The sequence below is a fragment of the Sitophilus oryzae genome, unplaced genomic scaffold (genome assembly GCF_002938485.1).
Source record: "Sitophilus oryzae breed Bouriz unplaced genomic scaffold, Soryzae_2.0 scaffold_690_pilon_pilon, whole genome shotgun sequence".
Taxonomy (NCBI): Eukaryota; Metazoa; Arthropoda; class Insecta; order Coleoptera; family Curculionidae; genus Sitophilus; species Sitophilus oryzae.
Window position 1 is genome coordinate 37,604 of NW_022147296.1, and position 12,427 is coordinate 50,030.

The 12,427-nt window shown below is 32.2% G+C and overlaps 1 protein-coding gene across 1 annotated transcript; it reads left to right on the plus strand.

The window, feature by feature from the left end:
- The first annotated feature begins 8,120 nt into the window (after positions 1-8,120).
- Positions 8,121-12,171, plus strand: LOC115888199 (medium-chain acyl-CoA ligase ACSF2, mitochondrial-like). The gene is made up of 4 exons (XM_030907833.1): positions 8,121-8,400; positions 9,685-9,985; positions 11,771-11,991; positions 12,042-12,171. Exons 1-4 carry the CDS (start codon positions 8,348-8,350, stop codon positions 12,169-12,171), a joined length of 705 nt encoding a protein of 234 aa, XP_030763693.1. The 5' UTR covers positions 8,121-8,347.
- The last annotated feature ends 256 nt before the right edge of the window (positions 12,172-12,427 follow it).

Consider the following 12,427-nt stretch of genomic DNA (forward strand, 5'->3'; position numbering starts at 1 on the left):
AAGAAATCATCGAGTTTAACGTATCAGTCATCCTTTGCTTCCCAGCTTACTTTAAGGCATTTGACAATCAAGTAAAGCCTTCTATAGCTGGTGTTGAAGAAGAACTAGGGGTTGCAAAACATCTAATATTTCGTACAAAAAGTTTGTTTGATCAGAATATAGCCTATGTGCGAGTGAGTGATCAACCTAGAGAGTTGAGCAAAATCTGCCTGATATTTGCGCAAAATCTGCCTGATACTGCCTGATATTTATTGATAAGGCTGAGATATTCTCTCGATGGTTTAATTTAATACCGGACATAAAAAAAAGACAATATACGTGAGTTGCATTCAAACAAAGGGGAAAGAGAAAGAAAATTAAACGTGACACAACTAACCAAGGTTTGTAAAGAAAATAATATGTATCTAAAAATAGGCAAAACAAAAACCGGTACAAAAACTAACATTGTAACATAACTTTATATCGTATTTGCCATAAAATTTGGTGGCAGCGGTGGGATTCTATAAACAAAGAGATCTAAAAAGGGTTCCTTTATTTTAACCAGCGATTGCAAATTTTAAGTTAAAATCTCCATTTAAGGACAAACACATGTACAACCTCTAAACTATACTAGGTTCATGACTTTTTTCAGATCTCTCTCTCTCTCTATAATATTTGCCAATTAAACCTACTAATATAAATCATAGATATCAATATAGAAGAAATAATAGATCTAAAGTAATAAGAATTTTAGAGGACAAGGAATCTTGAAGAAAATTATTCGCACGATAAATACACATTTTGGGTCACGATGGCGACGTTCGAAATCAAACTAATGATAAAAAAGAATAAGGTATTAAGGTAAGTTTCTATTTATCGATCTATTTGATGTTGGTCCTTAGTTATGGACTGGTTGTAGGTGTGGGGCCTTGCAACAGGGAAAGCATTGAAACCAATTGAAGTAATTCAAAAAACTATAATTTAGATAATTGTATTTACAGATAGAAGATATCCTAGAGCAATGTTAAAACTTCAGATTGTGAATTCCAAGTATTCATTATAGAGGTACCCAAAATTTTTATTTTTATTGAAGAAAAATGAAAAAAAAAAACATATATAGAATGAATACCAAATTTAAGACTAAATAATTAAATAATATCAGGACGTAAAATAAAGATATTTTAAAATATTAGAAGTTACAAACATGTAGTTTTATATTATATTAGAAATAAATGTAATATTAATAATAATAAGTAATGTATTATATTAGAAATAAATGTAATTTTACTTTTAGTTACAAGTCATAAGATTATTGCTAGAAAACTACCAATAATTGTAAATCTCACTTATGACCAAGAAAAATAATAATTAAATTAATTACTATCTATTTTATTTACACTGTAGTACAGCTATATTTATGAGTATAAAACTATTCTTACCACAAGACAGCACAACCAATAATACATATTTTCTTAGCAACATTATTGAAAGAATAATTAATTAAACAGAATAACACTGCAAGAGTTAAATAAACAAATGTTTGAAAATCTACAGTTCAATGAAAAGAACAAACGTCAGATGCAATACCTAACTTGCAGTTACAAAAAGTATGGTAGTAATTATTTAATAAAAGTAAAGATAATGGTAAAAATAAGAGCGACAAAGTATAGTCATTATCCAGTTATAAAAAATAACTTTACGTTAAGTATCGTTTTGATGTAAAATAAATAAGAAATTGCTAATAAATGCTTATAAATTAGAATATTTTTCTATTTTATTTAATGATTTGTAATTTACTAAATTGTTGTTTTGTTATTTGTAAATTACGATAATTGATTAATGATATTTACTTAAATATTACTATTCAACAAAAACCCAAGGAAGTATATGTATTTCAGGGTAATGCATAAATATACAGAAGTATACATTTTATTATACAGGGTGAGTCTTAAATAAATGCAAAAATTTTTAGGGGTAGAATATTTTGACCCCAGAAACACAATTATGAGTTTTTTTCCCGAAAATAGTTTTGAAAATTCGGAATTTTTGGAAAAATTATTTGGATTGTTTTTAGTTTTTAGTTTTTTTTTACATGTCCTACACAATGTAAAGAATAAATGCAAAAATAGGGAGGGAATGTTGGTGTTTGCTTCCAGTAAAATAAAATAATATTCATGTATTTAAAATTACAACTCAATGTACTCAATTTTTCATATAACATTTCCGTTTAGGGTTTCCCTGCAAAGTTCTGCACCCTCTGTTTCCCTGCGAGATCGAAATATAGCACCCCTAAGAATATTTGCACATATTTAAGACTCACCTTGTATATACATTTTACTTTTGCACAAACACGTGCGCCAAAAAGAGCATGAAATGTGACAGGCACAAATTGAGGGTGTTTGGAAATTGCGGAATACGATTTTTTCTAAAAATACTATATACCTATTGTATGTAACTGCTTTACGCTAAGGTAACGGCCCAGCTACGTCGAAACACCGGTTCCCATTAGAACACCGAAGTTAAGCGACGTAAGGCGATACTAGTGGATGGACGGGTGACCGGTTCGAAACTCTCTGTATCGTGCTGTTTAGTTCAGTCATTGGGGATCAAAAAAGGGGCCTGCTTGGGAAAAATATCGGAAGTTTTGAAACTTTGCAGGTTTATAGGTTTTGGGGTCCCCAACTAAAATCCATAAAATGCACACTCCCAGACTTGCCGCCGGCGCCGTCATCTTGCCAAGATGGCGCCCAAAATCGGTATTTTGTGAATATCTAGAAAACTATGCGTTTTTCGCGAGAATCTGAGGAGAGCAAAATTAAAGAGAATAAAATTTCATATAAAAAAGGTTTTATGAAAATTTTCGCTAAAGTCAACCGTTTAGGCACAAAATCCCTGGAAATTTTACAATTTTGCGTAAAATATGATACATTATGTATAGTCGATTTTCCGAAATCAAATGTCGATTAGGGTTCACTAGAAATAGTTTTAGTTTAGTTTCTTCAATTTTGTCATGAAACAGTGGCGTATCATTAATTCGCTCATTAATTTATGAATAATTAATTCATTCCTTGCGAACTTGCCGAAGAATGGGGTTGGAAGAAAACAAAAACAGGCATTACTTCAGTCACAACGTTGAAAAATCCAGCTCCAAAATCCCTGTTGGCATTTTTATCCTGTAAATGCAAAACCAACAACTATGATAAAGCCTGTGGATGCAGAAAAGCAGGATTAAAATATTCAATGATTTGTGCATACTGCAATGGGAAATCCTGTGACAACGTCACTGAAGTGTCACTCGACGAATCCGATGAAGAGGAGTTGGACTTGCCTGTAGATATCCCTCTGGCGGCTGAAGATGAAGAGTTGGACGTATTGAGAGACCACCCTGATGAGCCCAGCACAGCAGACACGATCGACTTTGGCATCAATGAGCCAGATCTGTCGGGCTTGTGCAGATAAGTTAAAGTTTTAATTTATCTAGTGGAGTAGGCCTCCGGGAGACATCACGTTAAAATAAACGCGCCATATACTTTACCTCTTGGGTGGTGTGGAAACAAGTACAATTTTTCCATGATTAAATAATTATTCGGCAATTAATGAGCGAATTAATGATACGCCACCGTTTTATGACAAAATTGAAGAAACTAAACTAAAAACTAGTTTTAGTGAATCCTAATCGACATTTGATTTCGGAAAATCGATTATACATAATGAGGCTCGTTATTTTACGCAAAATTGTAAAATTTCCAGGGTTTTTGTGCCTAAACGGTTGACTTTAACGAATACTTTTTATAAAACATTTTTTATAGGAAATTTTATTCTCTTTAATTTTGCTCTCCTCACATTTTCACGAAAAATGTGAGGAGAACCTATAAACCTGCAAAGTTGCAAAACTTCCGGACTTTTTTCCAAGCAAAAATCCCCAATGACTGAACTAGTTGTCCAAAAAAAGGCAAAAGTGTAAAATTTATTAACACACACTGCTCATTCACGCCGGTCTTGAGGCCAGACCGGTTCGGATATCTCGTGAGTAAGAGTCGATTTAGACACTTGCCAAGTCGGCCATTGACCATGATATGCCGAGGACCGCGGTTCGGATTCCGCGTAAACAAAGTAGGCCCTGGTCCAGATTAGCCCTGGCAGCAAAAAGGAGAGACGTTAACGAAATTTTACTTACCACTTTACGCCAAAAAAATTATCAACATTAATTATCTTCAATACCATTAATATTTTTATATAAAAAATATAGTAAAATATTGTATTTGATTGTTTTGAAATCATCCTTGTATGTACAGGGTGGCGCCGCGGATGCTTCAAGGAGAACGACAGTTTGTATTGAAATTATATTTTGTGAGCATATGTAGATTAATTCAGAGCACTTTTTTAAAAATGTAGAGAGTTCTAAGGGTGTCCCAAAAGTTACACATTAAAGCTTGTGTTGTTTGTAATGGACCTATATTATACCAATCGATTTTCGGATTCCGGGAGAAAAATAATGGTGAGTTTTATAAGAGTATATGACTTAAATTTTATTATTTACCATTTTCTAGAAATAAAGAACAATATTTAAATTACAATAAAAGCCATTTAAATTGAATTTACCTGGTATAGCCTTAATATATAGTTAAATTAACTATTGTTCCTTAAATCAAATTAAAACTTGATCCTAAGACTTCTGATCCAAAAGTTATATACAGGTGAGACAAAATTAATATTGAACATTGGTCACCTTTAAAAAGCATGTTACTTCTTATTTTAAATGGGACAATCTATTATTCCGATATTCAATGGAGAATTCATGCCCTTCAAATACTATTAAGGTTTCACCAAAAAAAAGATTTTCCTAGATATTTTTTGATTTACATGATTTATTTGAGTAGATCCTTATTATTTGATAAAAATCTAGGTGGCTGTGATATGTCTGACGTTACTTCAACATAGCTGTCTAATTAGTCCAACTTAACAACTAGTTATCACTTTGTGTCAGTTAAACAAAAAAAAAAAAAAAAAAAATTGCCGAAAATGCAAACTTGTCCTACATCAGAGAGAATTGATATGATTCTATTGAAGCTGGTGAATGCAGTGCATTCACCAATTAATAGACTATTTAAATGCTCCTGGCTTTATCTAGTGGGCGGTTTTATGGAGATATGTTAAGACAATGTTTACAAAACTTGACCGATGTTTGCATGTCGACATCATGAGAGAAATTATTGTAGCTGCTTTTTGAAGTAGAACTCCACATAGTATGCCTTTTAAAATGAAAAGATCATTTTGAAAAAACAATCATTTTATGCAGTTAACAGGATAGGAAGTATTTTGAGCATTTGATTTCATCTAGCTAATTTTTGTCGAATAATTCTAGGTTTTTCCTAGAATCCGAAAATCAGTTAATATATAGGGTGTTCCATTAGGAAAAACAAAACTTTGATGCGTAAATTTTTTTGGGGACACTATATAGAATTCTATACACTATGGGAATTCTATACATTTTTATAAAATGCTTTCAGTTAACCTGTGACGACTTTTCTGTCGTTACCCAAATAGAATGAAAAAAGAATCCGTTGCTCAGGGTTAGAGGAAAGCTGGGTTCGTAGGTAAGGCTTCTGACTCACAGTGACTTTCTAATAAATGTTGTTAAATATTAAATAAAAAAATGATAATATATGGAGTAGAGATTTTTAATATTGATGTTAAGAATTCAAATAGGTATGGTCAAAGACAGTGAAAAGGGCGCCACTTACTTTGTTTATGAGAGTGGTAAGTAAGAAACCAAAAAGAAAAATATGATATCACAACATAGCTAAAATAAAGTAATCAACAGCATTAAGGTCTATTATGTTTATCAGTAATAAAAGTCAGAAATAACTATCCTACATTAAACATTTATTGAAACTTAACACACAAAGTATCATGAACAGTCGCCAGTGATTCCAATAAAACTGCAAGTTATTTTAATTAGATTCGAATTTAGTAACTGTATTCTTTGAACTAAGTAAGCTACTTAATATAAAAACAGGTGAAATTTATGTATGTCTCAATATGATGATGTTTCGAAACAAGTCGTGTACAAAAACCTTTAAAATGAATACGTGTTAATAATTTTCATATGAAATATCATAGCTAAGTAAGAGTGTACTGTACGAATCAAATTATAACTTATAACGTTAAATAAAAATAATTTGACTAAAAATGGGATAAATAGTGATAATTTACCAGGTTATTAAATCTGTTGTCTCAAAAATTATAAAATAAAAAGCGCATCTTGTGTATCAAAACTTAAGAGAGAGGAGACTCATCTGTATATAGTTTCTATGATGTAAACAGGTGGTTAGGTATTCTCCAGACTAACAGAAGTGGATGCAGATGACTATGGCAGGAGAAGTCTTCAATATCAGCCAAAAGAACGATTGTAATGTCAGGAACACTGTCTTAAAGTCATGTGGTAATTACTGAGTACCATGTGGTAGTTACTGAGTACCATGTGGTAGTTACTGAGTACCATGTGGTAGTTACTGAGTACCATGTGGTAGTTTTACTGAATACCATGTGGTATTTACTCTATAAATAAAAAAAATAGTTCTCAGGACAGATACTCAATAAAAGAAACAACTTACGGTCTGAAAATCAGCTTTACATAAATATATTCAAACCATATGCCGATCCAAACCAGTAATTAAATACTCAAGTAAACGAAATAACAAACGGAAATAACTGAAATTTAGTTAGATAGGCTATATAAAACAAGTGGATAAACCTACGGTGATCATTCCAAGAAGAAACCAAACAAATATGATCTATACTCTGAATTGCATACTTTACAAGGTTTTCAAATCTCCAAATCGGATACCCATGCAATCGAAATCGAAAAGTGGATTCAGAGTGCTTTTCACTGAAAAATTTGTCGGACGCCGAAACGCGTCTTCTTCAGATCCAAATTCCCAGAAAAAGACCTTCTTCTCAATTCTCAGTTTCAGAACCCGAAACCAAAAAACCCTTTTCACCAGTTTCACCACAGACAAGTGAAATGCAATTAAAGAAGTTTGGCATATAGCAAATAGATGGCGCTAATAAACAAGACAAGTAAAATGTAAGTTATTATTATCTAGCGAATAGATGCGCTAATAAAAAATTAAATTTTTTTTTTATTTTTTTATATAGGTATTTATAAATGAAGTTTTATATCTTTGGCATCTAGCAAATAGATGGCGCCAATACTAAGAAATTTAAATAAAAATAGATTTTTAAATTCAATTTTATTAAAGGAAATAAAAAATGCTACAAACCGACATATGTTGCCAACATTTCATTTCGATTTAAACTACCGTTCTCCTTGGAGCTTCAGCGGCGTATGAGAGGCGCCACCCTGTATAGGTATATCATACCTAATCATTATTTTATTATTATGACATATTTTAGTCGTAAATTTTGTAGAACTATGTTTCAAAAGTACTTTATTTAGTGCACAACAATTATTATTTAAAATGTTTATGAAATTATGACTGTGATTTATCAATTTGCCTAAATCTAGTTTTATTTATTTAAAAAATTAGAAAGCGTTAATATCAATGGTATTTCATATTATAAATAAAAAAAAAAAAAAAAAAAAACTATATAAACTCTGACATTCTATAGGTAATAAGCGTCTAAAATTTATTAAACATTAAAGGGGAGTAAATGGAAACGTAATGGAAACTAAACACAAGGAGCAAGTGAAACCACAATCTAAATTAAAAGTGATTTTTTTTCTATTTAAACTCCTAAAAATTTTAAACACTCAAAGATATTCTGCATATTTGATTTTATATGGTATTTTCCACAGTAAAGTACTTTTACCAAAGCCACTCAATTTTTTTCACCCAATTTCACAATGATTCTCTCTCTGATACTGTTGCTATGGTAGATTAAACTTAAAAGATGCACAAACCGATCGCAGTTTAAACAGCAAAATGTGATAAGTTATATTGCATCTAGAGATATTATATTATCTTCATTTATTTAAAGGAAACCCAAAACAATTTAATGGGCCACAATAAATTTATAAACTTTGCAAACTATCGTCGTAAGATGTTTATCGCAAATATTTCTGAAAAATTGCGACTAACATTTTTTTAACGAACGGTCACAAATTTAAAGTTATCACTAACGAATTAAGACAAGCATAGACGTTAATAAATAAGCTTAACAGGAAGATAAGTATTGAACTGATGGTACCCTGAATGATCATAATAAACATGGAATTAGTTACAAATTTACAGATTTAAAAACTCGTTGTTAATTTTACTTCAGTAGAATTTGTCCAAATATATTAAAATATAAATAGTAATAACAGTTTATATATTACATACAACTTACAAGTTAAGTAACAATGTTTTCAAGACGTACAAAAGTACTAGTTGGACAGTTTAGAGATCTAAAGAGGTAAATATACTGTATTATTAGATTGAATTAGAATTTGTACAACATATTTATGTTTCCGCTCTACATGATAATATATTGTTAAATTGAAACTATAGTATCAGTAAAATGTAAATATTACCTGCTTAGATTTAATAACGAAAAGATATAATGTTTTTTCTTCCAATTAACAAATACTTCCAAGTACATTTACTAGAAACTTAATAAACATCGGCAATGTAATAGGTTTGGCGCATTTCAGTTGATTTCAATAAATTCCGACCGCAGCGCTCAAATGCCAGAAATCAGACGTTTTTGCTCTGTAATTCACGCCGTCCCGGTTGCAGTTCATGTTGATCGTATTAGAATCGTGGATTTATGATAATAATATTTAAGTATTTTTGCTAGTGCAGCTATTGAAACTAATGAACAACTATAGAAACTAGGTTTGTGTAATGTAACGCTGGGTAGTGCAAAAAGTGGCGGAAAAGAATCCGAACTTGGCGTCGCGTTGTGTTGTAGACAATTTCAAATGTTAACCAAATTAAGCGAAAAAATGTTAACGCAAAAGAGGGGCTAAGTATGTGGTTGTTAGGTGCAATAACATTCAATAACTCAACTTTCCTGATATTCAACACTCCAAACAACATTTTATAGCTTCGCAGCTTCTCACACCGATTTGAACAAAGCAAAATGGATTCAAGTAGTTCGACGAAACAGGTGAGTAAACAAAGTGCCCATTAGATATTCAAAAAAATTAAATAGACATATACTACGAGAGGATAAAATATAATTTGCAATATTACGATAAGTACTTTTTTTTTTTTTAATCAAATTAGTGCTACATTTTTTATGAATATCTTCTAAAATTATAATTATGTACCTTTTAAAAAAAATTTCATTATAGCCGAAATAGCCCAAGTTATGTCCCTACTAGCAAAACCTGTAAAACTATGCTCGTTACCGTAGTTGAACTCACCTAAAAAGTTTTATTAGTTTAAATAATAAATTATTTATTAAAAAAAAAAAAAAAAAAATATTATTTTTTTAGAATTTTAGAAATTATATTTTCTAACACTTTTGTGAATAATTTATATAAACTTTTTTCGTATATTCGCTATTTAACCCGTGTATTTTTATATGCCGATTGTTTACGATATTCTCCGATGGTGGCGGCACCGGCGGAGAATGCACCAAGCCTATAATAGATGTATTCCCGCCTCTATATTATTAACTTTATTCCAATCCAATAGGAATAATAAAGTCTCTTAATTATCGTATTGTTGTGTTTATCATTTTGAGTTTTAGATTCAAGAAATATCACAAACTGAGCTACATCCATAATCCTGGAACAGATTGTCTTAGACCTCTAACTGTGGGTAAAATACTCGAAGATGCAGCGGACAGGTTTGGCGACCGTTTAGCTATTAATGCCAGAGCCCAGGGTCAAAAGCTGACATTTCAAGAGGTCCTCCACCAAGCCGATAAGTTAGCTGCTGGACTAAGACAAGTAGGTTTAAACCCCGGCGATAGGATTGGAATTTGGGGACCGAATTTGTTGGAATGGTATTTGACGCATATGGCCTGCGCTCGAGGTGGTTATATTCTGGTAAGGGTAATTTTCCTTTTTTATTAATCATGTTGTGGAAGGTAGAATGTTTAGGAGGAGGAGTTAGTCACTGCAACCTTACAGATCTATTGTATGTTCCCTTTTCTTGAGTTATAACGAGTTATAACCTCGGTCATCATACATCTCTAGAATGGTAGCACCTCAAAAGTTAAAAAATATATTAAAAATTTAGTATGCCATTATTATTTGAAAATAATAGCTTTGAATATATGTTAATATACGAGTATAAACAATGATAATAGCCTTCAATATCCATAGAATTCACTGTTATGCGGAAAACTACCATTACTCTCTGACGAGTATTTGGCCACGCATCAGAAGATACGTATGCAAGGCGTTTTATTTTCATGAGCTTTTCTGAGACTGAAAAGCCTGATACGTGATGTTATCTCTTCTGCACTCCGGACATTGAAAATCTCATTACTTTATTGCCTCTTTACTTTGTGGTTGTAGTTGTTAACTGATTATACAATTCTTTCTCCATTGCGTTATATTGTGCGCCAAGCTTCCTCCCACTCAATTCTGCATTTAGTTTTATAATAGCCAGCATCCCCCTTTAAGTTTTTATGAAAAATATCTTTGTAACTTTTTGAGTTGTCCATCCAGTTTCTTCTTACGTACGGTTTCTTCTTAGGGTACGTAAGCTGTTTTCTTGCATTTTGCATACGTACCCAGGTCGTCTTAAGCGGGATTTAGTATTCATGACTTCAGTGCTCTCGCAGCTAGCTTTTTTCAAAGACCGATACATTACATACAGTTTGATACATGGTGACATGGTGATACCATTTGATTCTTGACAGTTGTCTAAGGTGTCTCCCTTTCAACTTCTTTAATGCGTTCATGTGCCGGCGGTAAGGCACCCAGGGTTTCGCTTCCATATAACAGGGTGGGGATTATTATTGCTAGGTACACTGCAAGCTTCGTTTTTGTAAGTTCAAGTCATGAACAATCATAAATTAAAAGTGTTTTCTACAAAGCGAACCTCCTGTTTCCAAAATGCTCTTGATGCGCTGCTAATTCTGTTTTAAATTTTAGAGCGAGACACTTTTCCGAAATCCAACTGCCGCCGCGCCGATGTAATTGAATTCCGCTACATATTCGAATATTTCTCCGATTTTTATAGCATTATTGTGATTTTCCGGGGGACTGCACATTATTTGAGTTTTATCATTGCTCAGCCTAAGGCCCAAAGCCTCGCATATCCAGATATATGTATTCGGCATTAGAGCTCAGTCATCAGTGTATCGAAGTTTTGTGATGAATTTTATACGTATTTTTGCCCTGAGTCTTTTTATATTGAGCAGACCGCCACGCCGTCGTATCTCTATCTAATCCCCATTCCTCTTTCCTGCATTTTGCTGTTCACTATGAGATAGAACCTCCTGTTTGAACATGTTAAAAAGGAGAGGCGCTAAGACCCCTGTCTAACTCCTGTATTTGTCAGAAGGGATCGCTCAGTGATCCATGAAGGCTTTGGCTAATAATTGTAAGAAATTTGTTGAGTACTCCGAACTTTTTCATAATTGCCTAAAGTGTATCTCTGTTTACAGAGTCGAAGGATTTTGTTAGGTCGATGAATGCAGCATAAAGTTTACTCTGTTGCTCCTTTACTTTTTCCTGTTTTGGCGGACGGAGAATATAGAATCAACGGTACCGCGGTTGGTGCGAAAACCCGTTTGTGATATTAGAAGGATTTTTTTATGCGGATAACCAATATACATAAAATATAGAGTTTAATTTATATGTATGAATATTTTCTTACAGGTTAACATTAATTCTGCTTATCAGCCTTCAGAACTGGAATACTGCATTAATAAAGTAGGAGTTAAATGTATCATCAGCGATTACAAATTTAAAACTCAAAACTATTACGATTTTCTGAATGAAATATCTCCGGAAATATCTACTAATGAACCTGGCAAATTAAAATGTATACGTATGCCCACTCTGCAAAATGTAATTGTAATTACAGAAGAGGACTTGAGGTAAATCAATAAAGTTCTTCTGGAATTAAATTAACATTTATAATATTTAGAGGAGCCTTCAAATTCCAAGAAATTCTTGATCTTGCAACTGATTCCAGAGTAAAAAATGTATATGCTCTACAAGATTCTATAGATCCAGACCAGCCGTGCCATATACAATTTACGTCAGTAAGTTTTTAATTTTAATTACATAATTATTTGTTGATATTACCAAATTTGTACAGCGTACCCCCATATTAAAAGTCTAAATAAACCTTACAAGAAAGATAGCTGCAAATTTCAATTGTCTTTTCTTTGAATGTGGTAGAAAATGAGAAAGTATTGAAGCTAAAATAATTTCGGACTTCCATTGTCTTTATTTATTTTGATTAGCACATTTCGGTCAGACGGATCACTAACCGTTAACTAATACCTAAAACTAATGAGCTTTTATACT